This window comes from Kogia breviceps, chromosome X (assembly GCF_026419965.1).
Source record: "Kogia breviceps isolate mKogBre1 chromosome X, mKogBre1 haplotype 1, whole genome shotgun sequence".
Lineage (NCBI taxonomy): Eukaryota > Metazoa > Chordata > Mammalia > Artiodactyla > Physeteridae > Kogia > Kogia breviceps.
Window position 1 is genome coordinate 43,865,922 of NC_081330.1, and position 17,166 is coordinate 43,883,087.

Genomic DNA, 17,166 nt, shown 5'->3' on the forward strand with positions numbered 1-17,166 from the left:
CCTATAGCATTTGTATCTTCCCGGCACGATGCTTAGGTACATATGAGGTACTCAACATACAATTGTGGAATAAAGAAATGAATGAATCAGTCAATATGCCAATCATCCCTGACCCTAAGCTCAAAGCCATGAGGAGAAACCAGTCCCAGACCTAGCAGAACCTTAGGCAGGAGACCTGGGGCAAGACAAAGCCATGGAGGAAGAGGTTGGGAGGGGCTGGGGGAACTCACCTGCAGCTTGAGTGTCTGGAGTAGTCTGTCCCTTCTCCTGGGGGTGACTGCCTTCTGACTGCTGTGGAGAGGAAGCCAGGGACGAGCCTGCAGAGCCATTGCCATCCGATTCAGTATGTGGCTAGCAAGAGGTAAGGCATGACTTAAGTGGCTTTGCCTTCCTGACCTTACTTTGACAGACTCCTGAGCTTAGAAAGGTCCTTAGAGACATCATGCCCATCCCTTTGCCCTAGGACTTTAATAAGCTTTTGGTGGTGCCCCAAACAGTGGTTTCCCCTTTCAGGAAACTTCTTAGAATATTTAATTACTGAGTACCCTCTTCCTTCAACAACATGTATCAAAGGCTCCCAGTTCTTCTAAGGATGCCATTGCCCCTAAATATCTCTTGCTGTCATTTCAGCTATAATTAAGCTATCTAGAATTCAATTCCCTCTGGAAATGTAGAGTTGCACACCTGATCCTTGGTTCATGACATAATATCATATGTTAAGACCTCCAGGAATTTATCTAGAGGCCATCCCTTGGAGGATCTGGGGAAGAGGCACAGTGTGGTATTACCTGGTATGGATAATGACAATAATTATTCATAAATTATTCATTTATGAAATGTTTATTATAGTCCTGGCATCATGCCAAATTGTTTAAATGCATTATTTCATTTGACGTTCACCACAATTCCATGAAGTTGGTATATTTTTATCCCTGTTTTACAGATGAGGGAACTGGGGCTTAGTGAGGCTAAGTAACTTTCCTAACATCCCACGGCCACTAATCGGCAGCACTACACTCAAACTCAGGGCTGTCTAACTCCAGAACCACACTACATGCTATACACTACCTCTCAAAGAGGAAAGGGACACAAAGTAACAAAAATCTTCACAGCAAAAATCTTCCTCTTGCCAAGCACGTCCAAACTCACTTCTTTCCAGCAAACATCAAGGTAGCAAAGTCAACGTTTTGGATGATTCTTTGAACTTTGTTCTTTCAATACCAGATTCAAATGGGTTGTGGGGAAGTGAGCCCTCAAAAGCCCTCCTTCTGCCCTAGGCCCCACGGTGGCTTGAGAGTAAACACACAAGGATGGAGTGGAAGCTAGGTACAAGAGAATTGGCCAAGTGATGTGATATAGCAGCCCATTCCTCCCCCCAGCTTTCCTGATTGCCAGCCCAGTTCTCTTCAGAAAGTCTTCTAACAGCCACCTCCCAGGAGCAAGGAGCACCTCTCCCCGGCCCGTCTGTGCTCGGAGGCTGCTCTGATTCTTCCCCTGGCCCCAGACTCACTTGCAGGAGCAGCTCCCTTAAGCGCTGCAGCTGGGACTCGAGTTGCTTGTTGTGGTCTTCAAGAATCTGCATGCGAGTCTCCAGGCGGCTCTTGTGCTGCCGAAGGATCCGGGCCTCAGCCAGCAACTCCTCATTGCGGTGGTCCTGTGCCACCTCAGCAGAACCGTCAGCCAGGGTGGGTGCCTCAGCAGCCTCCTCATGCTGCCACTTCAGGCGCCTCAGCTCCCCCTGGAGAATCCTGACAAGGATGGAGAAGCCAAGGCCAATGACCTTCACAGGGTATTGACTGTCCAGCTGTCCAGGGCTCAGTGTCCCCTCATACCTAGGTGTGAGCAATCCCTTTGCTCTCCCATCCCCACCCCCACCCCAGCCTCCAAGCCGAGCTTTTTTTTTTTTTTTTTTTGGTCACAGCATGTGGGATCCTAGTTCCCTGACCAGGGATCAAACCTGCGCCCCCTGCAGTGCTGCAGTGGAAGTGTGGAGTCCCAACCACTGGACAGCCAGGGAAGTCCATCCCAGCTATGCTCTTGCTTGAATGGCCATATCCACTTCCTCTCCAACACATATGTCATTTACTTTGCCATCCTTAGGCCACAGAGCAGAGAGAGCTGACATTTCATATAACAAATGTCTCAGGGCTTTGATGTGCTGCTTTGGGGATTAATTCTGACCTTAAAATCAGGCAGAAACACAGTCTGCAAATAAATGAGGCATTAGGGCCACCGACTCACCTACTCCATTTTTAGATTTTTAGATTCGGGGAAGACATAACATAAACAAAGGATCACCCATCTTTCCTCTTCTCTCTACTACCCTCCTCTTTGACCCACTTTAAACACCCATGTTGAGTCATCAAGGAAACAGATTCCAAAGAGATGGTCTCCTTTGGAGGACTTTACTTTTTTTTTTCTTTTTTGCAACAGAATCACTCTCTTCCTAGTGTTTCCCAGGGCCTCCCCACCACTGCTCTAGTGCAGTGCTTCTCAAATTATCCATAGCAAAAAAACAGGGGGATTGTTCAATCCATCATCGATCAATACATGGTCTGAATGTGCATAGCTAGTACACAGCTCACACCACACATGACTTGCTGCCCAAATTCAACAACACTCAACCTGGCCTATACCCAATTCAATGAAGACAAGTCCACTAACTATGTGTGTGGATTATGTGGCAATGTCAAATTGCTATGAAAATTTCTAAAAGTTTACACTCTATTTATGTATTTATCTTGTCTTGAACCAGTAACAAATATTTTGCAGATAGGCCCTGTTCTAAGGACTTGCTAATCCAAATACAGTCTGTAGGCCTGAGGCATGGGCATCCTTTAGGAGCTGGTTAGAAGTGCAGGAACTATGGCCCCACCCCAGACCTTCAAATCAGAATCTGCATTTCACCAAGCTACCCAAGTGACTTGTATGCACACTAATGTTTTAGAATTACTTTTCGCGGGGTTGTTATTGATTCTACTACACACCCCTAAAGTGTCTTGGATGCTCCTCAGACTCCTGCTGCCCTCCAGGCTTTACAGAGATCAATGCCATCTCCATAATCTTCTTCACCTTCCCTCTTCCAGTCCTCAAATGCTCTATGCAGTATCATCCTCCTCTTATTACTTTCACTAAGTGATAAGGACCTCTTTCCATTTCCAACAACTGAAAGTTCCTTGAGGGCAGAGGCATCATCTCTTCTGTATTCTCTGTGTTTGCATTCTCTCTGCCTGTATCTATCGGGTACTTGGAGATATTTGGGTTGAGTTAAAAGAATTCAAATAATTATTAGGATAGCTAGCTTTTATTGAACACTTCCAATAAGACAGACAGTGGCTAACACATTATATGCCTGATCATTTGATCTTCACAAGTGACCTTAAGAGGTAGGTACTCTTATCATCATCCCCATTTTACAGATGAGGAAATGGAAGATCACAGAATATAAGTAACTTGTTCAAGGCCACATAGCTAGAGTGTGGAAATTCAGGACTTGAATTAAGCCATCTGACTCTAGAACCTGCGCAGATCTGTGTCATTGCCACACCTACCGGTTCTCATCCTCTAAGTGGGCCAGGATCTTTTCGAGCTCCCCTTTGCTTTCAGTGGCCATGCTGCATGGAGCCTGCTGTCCAAAGGCTGGCTCCCGGTCTGTAATGGGGCTGGAGTGCCGCAGCAAGTACTGGTCATCATCTCTGTGTGGGGGTGGGGAGAGGAAAGAGGGGCCTAGGCATTGAACTGAGAAACAGCTCAGGGTGTGAGTTCTCAGCTCCCACCTCAAGCCCCAGGAGACACATGCTGGGGGAGTCCCTCTCTAAGATACATAGAGAGGGAAAAGGCCATGTATTCAGTTTTAAGAGGGATAAAAAGTGTTCAAAGGTGTCAGGGCTCATTGTTGGGGGTAGTAGGAGAGAGTATTTTCAGGATGCCGAGGCTCCTGGGTTCTACTTATAGTGACCTGGGAAACAATGAGCAAATCACTTCCCTTTCTGTGATGTTCCCCCACCGCACCCCCCTTCGCTTTCCCATCCCCAGTGGAATTGTGGCCTGCCTGAGTCCCAGTCCCAGGGCTGGATTTATCCGTGTAGCCAACAGTTCCTAGGTCCTCTGAGGAGGCTGGGGACCTCCCTAGAGATGAAGGGCCCCTTCTCTGGGCTATAGCACCAAGGAATCTCTCTGGCCACACTTCAGTCAAGTCCCTGGTATCTCCCCAGGGTTGACGTGGCACTAGATGGGGCATTGGCATTTTAAGCATAAGATAATGGCTCATTTCTGCAACTTTAGTTGCAGGCATATTCTTCTTCCCTCGGAGTTAGGAATGGAAGGATGGGATCTTGCAACAGAAAGGGACCTTGGCATATGACAGGGAGGTAGTTCATCCTTCATTACCCTGCTCAGTTGAGAGAGGGCAGACTGTTTCTCTCATTAAATACTGTGCCCAGAAAGCAGACTTCCTTCCTTAGGGTGTCAGGGACCCTATCCACACACACCCCTACCTCCCACTGAGGATATACCCTCCCAAGTGGTGGTAGAAAGATCCCAAAGGAGAGCTATTCCTGGCAAATATGCAGCTGTGAAAACTCACATGCTGTCGTCTGGGGACAGGCTGTCATTAAAGAAGGAGCAATTTTGACTTTCCATCTCAGCAAGCCTAGGAAGAAAGAGCAGGAACAGAAGGGAAAACAGTATGTGAAGACTGCTTTCATCTCAAGGACTGTAATCCCACAATAGGATAATCAGGGTTGGGGGGCTGTCCCAATTCCCCCTCCCCCATCCCAAACGTTAGGCCTCGCTGGCTGCTGCAAAGCCCACCGTGCATGTCCCCCTGGCCCTGACTTCATTCTCTTTGCCCCAACTGAAAACCCCTTCCCCCTTGGACTCCTTACAATTCCCCTCCCCAAAATCTGGTGGTACCTGCTGGCAAAGTGCTCAATGCGGGAGTGTGTGTCAGCGTGTGGCAACATCGGGGAAGAAGTTGGCCTAGAAGAAAGCAGCAAAGACTCAGAAGACCAAAGACTGGGTAGCTGGGCAGCCTGTCTTCTCACCACCACCCTTCCACACCCCGCAACACCACCACCAAATTAGGGAGCTCCCAAGAGCTGATGGGAACAAGATATAGAGACTGGATTCTAGTCTGTTTCTCAGGTCAGATTCCTGGTCAGGCCCCAGCTGAACTGCCCTCTCACTAGTTGGGTTTGCCCTGGAAGACTGCCCTAGCCCATGTGGGACTCAGCCCCTTCACAGCACATCCCTAGGCTCAATGAGGGCGCCTGCAGCCCCTCTTCAGCTACCAGTACTCACGTCTCACTGTAGTCGGCCTCCAGCACTGACTGCACAGGCAGATAACCTCGCTGAGGGTGTTTGCTGAAATAATGCTTTGAGCGGAATTTGTTCTTTAAGGTAGTGGCAAAGTCCCTCATGTTCTCACTGGATGTGGTCTGGAAGGAGACAAGATAGAGGGACTCACCCTAATGGACTATTCTAGGGAGGTGTGGCCACTCCCCTGGAGCAGGGACCATGACTGGTAGTCCACTCTTGTTCATATTTACCACACCTCGCTCCTAGAAAAAGATCTAGAAGGACACATGCCAAACTGTGAACACTGCTTGCCTCAGGGAAGTTAGACTTGAGGGGTGGGGAACGCACTGAGGAGAAAAGGGGACTTTGTTTTATACTTTAAACACCTCTATATAATTTGAATCTTTTACAATGATCGTATATTTGTTAACTTTTAAATATCTTTTACATAAATTCTAGGGATGTAGAAGATGAGCAGGAGCTAGACAATTATCAGTCTACCATCTCTAGCCAGTGTCCCATGTATGACTTTAATAATGTTTATTTTAAAATGATAATAAAAGAAGGTCACTGCTTCCATTGGATCACACATGTTTTTGTGTCAACAGAATTTGGAGAAGAGGTGACAGCTCAGGGTGATGGATTATGGAGATGGGGAGGTAAGATGGGAGAGAGCAGTGGTGGGAGCTGGGGATACGCTTGGGACTTTGGGAGTATGTGTGGGCAGAGAGGAATAAAAGAATTTAGGAAGCAGAGTCAGCTCAGGAAGCTAAGCCTGGAGTTCTGAGTCCTGAACATAGCAGAGGAGAAATTCTGTGGCTGGAGTTCAGGGATGCTGGGGTCAGGAGGCTAGGAAGAGCACAGTTTCCAATGAAAGTCCAGTTGATTTGGGGGACCCAGGTAAAGAGCATACCCCCTTTTCACGCAAGAGACTGAGTAATGAATTTGAGCACAAACTTTGGTATTGACTAGAAGGGATGGAAGCAATGACAAGGTAGCAGGTGAAGACCAGGGGACTGAAACAATCCAGGAAGCTAAGCAGGAAAAACTAAATTGAGCAATCGAAGGCTAGTCACCTGTAACTGCCTTGCTGTCTCTATTTTTTCCTGAGACTTCTCTCTGCAGGAGAATAGTGAGTGCCTTTTTGATGGCCAAGAATGTCCTGGGCTGCTCCAGCCAGCTACCGCCCCGGTGAGGGTGAGGGAGAAGCTCTGCTAGAAGGACAGCCCTGGATCCCCCAAATTGGTCAATCACCAGGCCTGTTTGGAGGATGCTCCCCAACGGAGAGCAGAATACAGTGAGCTAATGCTGCACAAAATGGATCAAGCACCCAGAAGCTGAGAGCTGCCTGGCCCTCCCACCCGGCCCAGAGGCTCCATACCGGGGTGTAATACTCCATGATGGGATAATGAAGCTTATTGCCCTTGCTGGCCCTGCCTGTCAGGAAGCAGGTCTGGCAGATGTCCACGTTAAATTGTTTCAGACTCCGGTACCTTGGGGAAAGGAGAGGTGGTAGGAAAGAGGATGCAATATACTATAGTGACCTCCCCCTCCCCCAAACATCCAAATATACACATACATTAAAAGGAGGTGAGGCATGGAACCATAACCTCCTATACATGGAGCACTTAACCTCCTATGCATAGCAGTGGTAGAGTCCTCACTAGATGACTAGTCTTACTCCAGAGACCACAAATCTCAATGAAATCACATGCTCAGAATCCCAGGAAGTTCGGGAAGTAACCCTGTCTCACCATCTTTTTTAAAAGGAAGGGTGGGATAAACAACAAGGTCCTACTGTATAGCAGAGAGAACTATATTCAATATCCTATGATAAACCATAATGGAAAAGACTATAAAAATGTATGTATATATATGTATAACTGAATCAATTTTCTGTACAGCAGAAACTAACACAGCATTGTAAATCAACCATAGTTCAATGAAAAAAAAAATAAAAGGGAGGGTGGGACAGGGTAAAGAGCTCATTATATCAAATAGTCTTCTAAACAAAGGTGGCCTGAAAGGGTCCAGTTTCACAGGTATGACCACTTCCTTGGAGAAGGCACACTTTCAATATGAAGACAACTGATTCTATCAGCCGTGGGCAAGTTGGCTAAAAATTATTCCCCAAAGTTATTTATAATAATAACTCTATTAAGAATGAATACAGACTAGCCCTTCAGATCCAATTCCAAAGCCTGATTGGACTGCCCAGACCTAATAGCATAGCATGGTGAAATGTCTAGACTTAGAGCAGTCAGAGGATCCGACATCTTGTCCTGGAGCTACACTAGCCAGCAGTGTGAACTCCACCTCTGTGCCTCATTTGCTTATAAAAAGCAGGGTGGTTGTAAAGAGAGTATGTGCTAGTGCTTTAAAGTGGTAAAAACAAGTGTTTTATAATGAAAGCCCAATTCAGGATAGCAGCTACCTTTGTGGGGACAGGAGGGAAATGTAATCAAGGAAATTTCAAATATATTTTTCATATATTATATAAAATATATATATAATGTATAAATTTGTAGATATATAAATATATAATATATATAAATATATTGTAAAATATTGTTTGTTTCTTCAGCTTGGTGGTGGGTGCCCACCGTGGGGCGCTGGAGCCTGCTAATACAACCTCACGAGAGCTGGTTGTTAAAATTTCAGGAATTTTCCAAGCCAGTTGTTAAATATAGCCATTATTTAAAAATTAAATTGTATAAACTCACAATTAAGCAAATGGTATTAAAAACAAAGGTAATAAATACTCAAACTCATCACTTCCTAACTACTTCACTATCATCTATGCTCTCGAGGTTGTCTACATCTGTTATACCTGGTGGTGGAAATACTATAAATGGTGTGCAACTGTGAGTCTCTTCCTGACCTCCTATGGGTAGCCTGACACTGGCCACAGTGGGAGTATTTACATCATGGAAATTAGGCAATGCTATATCACGTTTCTCTTTTGCTTTCTAGAGAGTAGCACATTTGCCCGCACACCTTTTGGTGCGTAGGTGTTCTCATATGTCAGGATGCTGGGGCTTCTGGGTTCTACTTAGTGCTCCCTGGGAAACAATGAACAAATTACTTCCCTTTCTGTGCTGTTCTCCCACCCCACCCCCTTTTGCTTCTCTATACATTTCTATAGGTCTGAAGACTTCATAGCACAACTAACAGAAAAAAATTTTCATCATTTTTGAGTTTTTTAAAAGTTAAACATTCTGCAGTAGAAAGGATTATAACAGTATAGAACAACATACAATAGATTAGTTGTAATTATATAATCATGTAATGCCCTGTTTTGCAATATATGATTTATATGTAATATGGCCTATTTATTATGAGTATCACTCCAGCAGGTATTGCTTTCCCTACCTGAAGCCTTTGATGGGGCACTGCCTACAGATAGAGCACTTGGTCTGATGCTTCACTTGTTCAGCAATGGTGACCCGATGCAGAACAGCCAGCCACACCATGGACTGGGGCTCCAAGTTGACCCATTCCAGGAACTGTGAAACTTCAATGACTGGCTTCCCAGTGCTCTAGAGAAACAAGAAGCCCAGTAGTGATGTCTGAGGCCCAGTGTCTTGTGCTTAGAATGGCAGCCCTCGGGGGAGGAGGAGAAACAGCAAGACCTGGTTGGACCCTGGGTTAGACTGTTCTCCAGAAGTGTCCACCTTCTACCCTGTCATAGTTGACCTGGTGCCCTCCCCTCAGGACTCTGACCCTAAAAGCCCAGAGAACCCTTTGCCCTGTTGCTCCAGCCCAACAAACTCCCTTGCATCTGAGTACTTCAGATCAAAAGCCCAGCTCACAGTCCTCCCTCCCTTCTTCCCACCCTCTGTCCCATCATTCCTCCTTTCCTCCCTCCGCAGTTCCATACTCACAAAACGGAAGCAACTACGGACGCTGGGCTCCACGTTGCTGCCCCCAAAGGCTGCCACTTCCCCCAGCTGACGGGGCACCTGAATGGCCTCATGAAGAAGGACACCAAGGTGGCGTTGGTCACACTGGCTGCCTGAGTTGGCCACTTGGCTGAAGAGGTCTGTTGGCCCCACCGTAAGTCATGGCCAAGCCAGATACAGAAATGGCCAGAGAATGGTGTGAGGAGAAAGAACAGAAAAAGAAGACAGGGAAAGAGCACATTGACTTAGCTAATGACTTTTGAAACTGGAATACCTAAAGGTCCATCCCTGACCTTCTAGAAGTCCAGGAGTTCTAAAAGCAGCATTCCTCTGGGTTCAGAGAGAAAAAAGTGAGTCAGACACAAAGACGGAGAGCGTCAGAAAGAGAAGGGGAGAGAGGGGTGAAGACAGAGAGCAAGCTGTGTGTGAGAGCGGTGCCAGACACAGATATGACACTGCTGGGAAAACAAAGTCTCAAGAAGCAAGATGAAGGGGTGTGGGGTTCAAGGGTGCCTGAATATGAGTTGCAGTCAATCTTCCCTATCCCCTCCTGTTCATGTAGCCCATGTAGTCTGATACTGCAGTAATCTCTCAGTTATCCACACAAATGAAAAGAAACACTGGCATGGATAATCCAAAAAAGGGGATAATTCAACACATTTGATCATCTAAGAATTCTCTCTAAATCATTGTGGAACAGACTATGGTACATATATATTTGAGCATTGTCTATATCTGCCCTTGTGGGAACTCCCCTGTCCCACCCCAACTTTAGAAAACCTCCTCCAGAGGTTCTTGTCTATCCATTTCATACCTCACCTAAGGCCCAGAAAAGGAACAAAACTAAAAGGCAGAGGGCCTGGGGTTTATTTATGGATCCATTACTGACTAGCTTGTAAAACCTTGTGTAAGTCATGAACCTCTCTATACTGCAGTTTCCTTACTTATAAATGGAGACTAAATCATCACGGTCCATCCCATCTCAAAGGAGCATTGGGAGAAATAAATTATATCATAGCTATGAACATACTTTGAAAAGTCTTCTTCCCTGTAAATCTTTCCTAGATGGCTGTCCTCACTCTTCTGTGATCTAATATAGCACATATACTTTGCCATTCAGATTATTCTAATTAGCACTCTAAAAACTGCTTTCTGTGTACTTCTGTATCCTCTTCTGGACTGTAAACCACTTGAGGCAGGGACCATGTCTAATTGGACCTTATACTCACCACATGTAGCACAGTGGTCAACACACATTAAACACTTGACACTAATGATGCTGTTGCAGAAAAAGTGCAAAATGCTGTATAAATGATGGAGGATGGAGGGGAAAGCAAAGGTACTGTACACCAGAGAGGTTCAAACCTACAGAATTACATGTTGTCCACCTCCCAGATAATGGGGATTATTGCACACCACCCACGTTATCACATGGGAAGTCTCCAACAGAATGTGTGACATAGTTTTTTGGTTTTTTTAATTAACGTATAGCTTTTTATTTTATTTCAGATGCCTGTGTTGATGATGCAGATTCTCAGGAAACCCCCAAAACTATAAATGCCTTTCAAATCTTTTGACAGTCAGGGTAAATTGAACAATTCTCAGTGATGTATTACATAGTAAAAACCATTCCATTTATAAAAACCAGCACACACCTGCCTAGTAAACAATAAAACTGTCCTCTTCCACATTTGTGTGATGGTGGTTTGAGCTTCAGATTGTGAGAGGGCTAAGCCTGATAGGCCAAAGGGAAATGGAACTGTAAAGTCCAGGTCCTGGGTATCCCAGGATCCCAACTCAGATCCCCATCAAATAATTACACCAGGTCAGAAGAAACCAATGCCCTTGGAGTAACAGTGGGAATAATAACAGGCCTTAGACCCATCTTGGCCTTTGGCTGTTGTGGATTCTATGCAATAGCTTGGACCAGGAAGCATTACAAGGTAGCCTGAGTAGCCCTCTGCTGAGTCATAAGACTGATCTTCTGCTTATTTTAGACTTTTCTTCCTCCCACCACACCTCTCCCTCCACACAACTCTACTCCAAACTTTGGAGTTGTACTCACACTGAAGTTTTTCCTTCACTTCTGTGCCACACAGGCATGCAATGCCAGTCTTAAAGGACAATGCCCGCATCTTTCCACTGCGACCACTAGGTTTAAAAGAAGAGACTGAGAATATGAATATCTGTAAAGGGTTAACATCTTGGCAGTCATGTCCCTCATAGGGTTGATCCCAGCAGGGCTCTGTGCCAGTCATGCCCCAAGCTGAGCTGAGTCCAATTGCACCAGGGGAGCAATTCCTTCCCACCATGCCCACTCCAGATGTCCCACTGAATTTCACCATGGAGGCTGTCAGGGCTGCAAGCCCTTACCTATCAAAAACATTGAGGAGCCAGTTGAGGCTCATGTCCACACAGAGTGGCACGTTGACCAGGATGCCTCTTTCCTCCTCCAGCCGTTCATATAAGGCAGTCAGGCAGTGAATGACCTCCACCACATCCATTACATGCTCACTGGCCTGCAGATCATGCTCACTGAAGATATCCAGGGCTGTGGTTAGAGTTACCAGGTCCACTGGGAAGGAAAGGAGAGAAGGAAAGTATAGCCAAAAGCAGAACCCCAGGGACTAGACAGGAAGATACGGCCACTAGTATCACTAAATCTGACTCAATCTCCAGACTAACCATTTGTAAGTATGAAACAAGCTTGCTCTTTACCAAGACCCTCAACCCAAGTAAGGAGAGGGCAGCAGAAGGCCCCCTAAATTAACCCCAAATGTTTCTTGACATCAATTTCAAGAAGATGGTGGGATTTGAGTAAACTCCCAGGGGTTGAATACCATTTTTTTAAACTTTCTTTGTCTTTACACGCATTTCAACTGCCAATAAGTTGGTCTGTGAACCTCATTCTGAAAACCTAGACACTGGTTATGAAGGCTCAGGTATGCCTGGGTAAATGTGACATAGGAGGATTTTTTAACTACCTCCAATGCTGGAATCAGCCTAGCCAAATAACCTGGTCCAGGAAGAGTGAATGGACAGTGTCTCAGAGAAAAGACAGAAGGCACATTATATCTGCAGCCATGTTGTCCCCTAACCACTGGCATTCGCTTCAACAGTTCTGCTGCTACATCCAATAACCTCAAGATGGTGAAAGAACACAAGCCTCCAGTGTCTCCAAACCATTTGCTGGGATACTTCTTGCCATAAAACACTTGCTTAATTATCTGTTTTGGGCAGGGAAGAAGGGACAAGGAAGAGGATAGCTGTGGGTTAATTTGGAAATAAGTCTGGGGGATGGGGAAAATAGAAGGGCCCTGGAAAAATCAGGTGTCCACAGCCAGCATAACCCAGCCTTTGGAGAGTCCCCACAAAGCCAATCAACAACACTGGACAGGTGAGATGAAAATGGGAAACAGTCAACAGATGAGGAAGGGTAGGAGTGAGATGAAGGCTATAAGGGAAGTGTAATGGGAGACTTACGACGCAGTGCCTTCTGGACTCTGCGTAGCTTCATGGCAGTGCGGTAAGCTGAGAACTTAATGTTGTTCAGATCAGCTGCAGAGAATGGAAAGAGGCCCACTCAGATCAGGGAAATGCAAATTAAAACCACAACAAGATATCATGTTACACCTGCCAGTTTGGCAAAAAATAAAAGTCTGACAATAGCAAGTGTCAGCAAAGATGTGGATGAATGAGAGTTGCTGGTGGAAGTGTAAACTGATACTATCACATTGGAAAACAACTTGGTATTACATAGTAAAATTGAACATTCATATATTCTACAACCCAGCCAGCTATATATCCTAGAGCAGTGATTTTCACGTTTTGTTTGTTTGTTTGACCAAGCAGCACAGTTCTTGTTAGCTCCAAACTAGAAATGACTGAAATGTCCATCAACAGTAGAATGGTTGAAGAAACTGTGTATATACAATGGAACACTCCACGGCAGTGAAAATGAATGAACTATAGTCACATGCATCAACATGGGTAAAATTTACAACATAATAGTGAGTCTCTCTTGGCAGTCAAAGATAAGGCACATGAGAGTCATATTTGTAGCCTGGATAGTATCTTTCAAAGAAGATCTAGTACACATCTATAAGCATAATTACCTAATGTGATGATAAAATCGTTCAGGGAGAGTATAGAGCTTCCAGTTGAGGGAGGTGCAGAGGGGAAAGGAAAGAAGCCTACTGGAAAAAGCACAAGGACTCACTTCCACCCTCACCTGCTTGTTGAATAGGATTCCCTTCTATTTTTTTAAAATTTATTTTTTATTGAGGTAACATTGGTTTATAACATTTTGTAACTTTCATGTGAACAACATTTTATTTCTACTGCTGTATACCCTACAAAGTGCTCACCACCAAAATTTAATTTCCATCTGTCACCATATAGTTGAACCCCTTTACCCATTTCAACATCACCCTACCCTTTCCTCTCTGGTAACCACTACTCTGTTCTCGGTATTTACGTGTTTGTTTTTGTTTTGTTCATTTACTTTGATTGTCTCTTTTTATATTCCACATATAAATGAAATCATATGGTATTTGTCTTTCTACTCATGTCATTTAGCATAATATCCTCAAGGTCCATCCGTGTTGTCACATGTGGCAAGATTTCATCTTTCTTATGGCTGAGTGTGTGTGTGTGTGTGTGTGTGTGTGTGTGTGTGTGATCCGGCTATCCCACTTCTGGGTATTTATTCAAAGAATATAAAACCACTAATTCAAAAGGATATATGCACTCCTATGTTCATCACAGCACTATTTACAATAGACAAGACATGAAAACAACCTAAGTTCCTGTAGACAGATGAATGAATAAATAGGATATGGCATATATATATATATATATACATACACACACACACACACACACACACACACACACACACAATGGAATACTACTCCCTTATATTCTTATAGGACAAAGGCAACTGTATAGATCTCCACACTATACAGGAACCTTGAATTCTTACCTAGGGTTTGGTATAACTCAGTCATCTTGGGATGGTCCCAGCATGTGGTCTGAGCCTGGTGGCTACAAACAAAAGCATCAATAGTGCCAGGGTCTATACCACCCCCAATCCCTCAAACACACATGCACACACCCCTCAGCGATAGGTTGGATGCAAGGAGCAGCAGGATGTGAGGGTAAACCCTGAGGATCCCAAAGCACAAGGGTTCACCTTTACCAGGTAGAATCTTGAGCTCTTGAGTAAGTAGGAGGAAAAACTGGAGTGGTGGAGGAATCCCAGCAGGTAAAGGGTGAGAGGGATAGATAGCAAAAGAGACAGGAAAAGAAGAGGGTGGGCAGGTGACTGACCCATTTCCGATTCAGATGGTCACTCACTTGATATAGTAGGGAACTTTATTGGGTGAAATTGCTCTTTCCCAAGGAACCTGAACAGAGGCTGGTGAGGGAGAAGAGAAAGAGAAAGAAGCTGACCACTAATGCTCTTCAGGCCCCTGGTTACTCCCCTGCTCTATCCTCTCAAAGAAGTAGTCAAGCCCAAAAGGGGATGCCTGACTCTCATTGACAGCTCTTAACAGCCCTGAGCATGGGGTAAACACTTTTAAGGAACACACTTCTCTCCCTGACATTTGGGTGAGGGAAGGAGAAGAGGCTGCCACTGATACCCTCATGTGCCAGAGACATGACAAGGGCATGAGCAGGTGGCCTTGGCCACCCTGTCTTCTCCTTGAGCTGTCTGCCATTTTGTCCATTCTGCAGAAGGCAGCTGGTGTGCTGCTGTGGATATGAAGTGGACCCTACCTTCCTCATGGGGCTCCAAGCCCTTCCCCCAGAAGGTCAAGCTTCTCAGTCCTGTGGGACAATGGGGAATGGGACTGCTCACTCCTCTCTGGTGAGGAACTCTGGAAAAGGATGTCTCTCTCTGCTCTGTGTCTTTAACTTCCAGATGCTCCAGGAGAGGCTCAGTCACCTGGCCAACCTCCTCATTGCAGTTTCCTTGGTACAAGAGCACTCTGCAGGTATATCTGCATGCCAGTGATTATAATTCAATACTTCTAATCACCATTAACATTGATTAAGTTCCTACTACGTGCCAGATACTCTGCTGAATGCTCTGTGTGCATATCTAATTTTCATATCTGTACATTCCCACTGTCTCCACTGCTGCCACCCTGATCTGGGTCACCATCATCCCTCATCTAGATTGTTGCAATATGCATCCTAATAGGCCTCCTTCCTCCCACTCTTGCCCCCCCAACACTCTGTTAAAACATAAGTCGGATCATGTCATCCCTCTGCTCAAATCCCTGCAATGGTTCTCCATTCCATTCAGAAAAAAAAATCCCAAGTTCTTACCATAGCCCTCTAGGCCCTCCATGCTCTGGCCTCCTGCTCCCATTCTGACCTCTTGCTCTCTCCCCTCATCACTCACTTCTACACTGGCCTCCTTGCTGTTCCTCAGGAACCCCTGCCTTAAGGTCCTGAAAGTTGTTGTCCCCTCTGCTCTTCCCTAAGCTACCCACATGGCTCATTCCTACACCTCCTTGAGGTTTCCACTCAGTTGCCTCCCTCATTAAGTCCAGCACTCCCTAATTCACGTCTACCCTGCTTTACTTTTTTTCCATAGCACTTGTCACCGATTGACTTTATATATATATTACTTATTTGTTTATGGTCTGGCTTCCTCCTGTAGAATGTAAGCTCTCCACGTCCAAGGAGTTTTGTCTGTTTTGTTCACTGATGTAGCCCCAGTACCTAGAACAGTACCTGGCCCACAGTAGGCCATCAAGAAATATTGTTGGAACAATAAAGTCATCTAATTCTCATAACTCTACCAGCTATGTAATATTTTCCCTCTTTTTACATATGGGAAAATTGAGGTTCAAAAAGGTTAAGCTATTTTTTTTCAGGCTTGCACAGATATAAAGTCAAGCAGCTGTGACTCAGATCCAGGTCTCTGACTCAAGAGACTGTCCTTTTAACCAATACACTACACTGTTTTATCCTACTGCTTCTTAGATGCCAAGGTACACTGTGATCCCACCAGGGCCCCAAGGGACAAGAGTAGACCCTCTTGGAAGGTGGCTGAGTTTCTACCAAGTGAAGCCCAGTTTGTCTCACATACAGGAGAGGAAGTGCTGTGACCCAGGCCCAAAGTCCCGGTGGGCATCCTGGAGCTGCTTAAGTCTCTCACCAACTGATACCTATGGAAAGAAGATGCAAGAAGTCAGTGGACTCATTTCAGATATCCAGAGTAGGATTTCCACGTGCCTCTGGCAATCTTTGTGAAATCCCTCAGAGGCTGCCTCTTCTCCAGTTCCAGATCCTCCCACCATTCACCCAAATCTTAGCCTTCCCATGGCACTCCCAGGGGTCAGAGAAGAGCATCCCTAATTCCAGGCCACAGTCATCCTTCATCTGCCCCTGTCTACCCTGAGGGGCAGACAGGCCCCTCTCAGACCATTTTAATCACTTCCTGCAGCTTAGAGGTTGAGAAGCCTGTTTCCTGGCCCCAAATTCTCTACAACGCTTTTCCCACATAGATCCCATTTCAATGCCCCTTCATTTCCTTTGGGCCTGGGTAAATTCCCCCCCCAAGCCTAGTTGTACCAAGCCTTTTCCTCATGCCTCACTCCAGGCTTCTCTTTTACCTGTAGCTGTTTCCACCGGATGTTGATCTGCTCCAGGGCCCGGGAGTTCTCCATTGACAAGTGCACATCAGAAATGGCAAGTTGATGGGCCAGATCATTCACCAACTTCACTCCATCTTTCACGGGGAAGAATTCTTCTTTGAATAGCTATAGAACCCAAACCCAATGCCACAGTAGGTAGGAAATAGGAAAGAGGAACAATTAGTCATTTTGTTTTAATAGCGCAACCTCAGTGCTTGCCTATTAGGGCAACCAGACTAAGGTGTGTGTGTGGGGGGGGGGCATTGTCCTTATCCTCTTCCTTTTCTACTCTCAGGAGACACCAGGGAAAGAGA

At 45.5% G+C, this 17,166-nt stretch overlaps 1 protein-coding gene across 5 annotated transcripts in view; it reads right to left on the minus strand.

Annotated features, from left to right (window-relative positions):
* Positions 1-17,166, minus strand: part of DRP2 (dystrophin related protein 2) — a 48,424-nt gene that overhangs the window by 4,199 nt on the left and 27,059 nt on the right. For 4 of the 5 annotated variants that reach the window (XM_067023051.1, XM_059051030.2, XM_067023055.1 and 1 more), the window contains 16 exons: positions 16,832-16,978; positions 16,306-16,384; positions 14,559-14,619; positions 14,185-14,246; positions 12,684-12,758; positions 11,574-11,775; positions 11,266-11,351; positions 9,183-9,340; positions 8,671-8,837; positions 6,680-6,791; positions 5,302-5,438; positions 4,915-4,980; positions 4,586-4,651; positions 3,552-3,695; positions 1,511-1,748; positions 231-351 (listed from right to left, as the gene is read on the minus strand). In XM_067023051.1, the coding sequence (XP_066879152.1) occupies positions 231-351; positions 1,511-1,748; positions 3,552-3,695; positions 4,586-4,651; positions 4,915-4,980; positions 5,302-5,438; positions 6,680-6,791; positions 8,671-8,837; positions 9,183-9,340; positions 11,266-11,351; positions 11,574-11,775; positions 12,684-12,758; positions 14,185-14,246; positions 14,559-14,619; positions 16,306-16,384; positions 16,832-16,978 (1,921 nt within the window). The remainder of the gene's footprint in view (positions 1-230; positions 352-1,510; positions 1,749-3,551; positions 3,696-4,585; positions 4,652-4,914; positions 4,981-5,301; positions 5,439-6,679; positions 6,792-8,670; positions 8,838-9,182; positions 9,341-11,265; positions 11,352-11,573; positions 11,776-12,683; positions 12,759-14,184; positions 14,247-14,558; positions 14,620-16,305; positions 16,385-16,831; positions 16,979-17,166) is intronic. The other variant, XM_067023052.1, reaches the window with a different exon arrangement.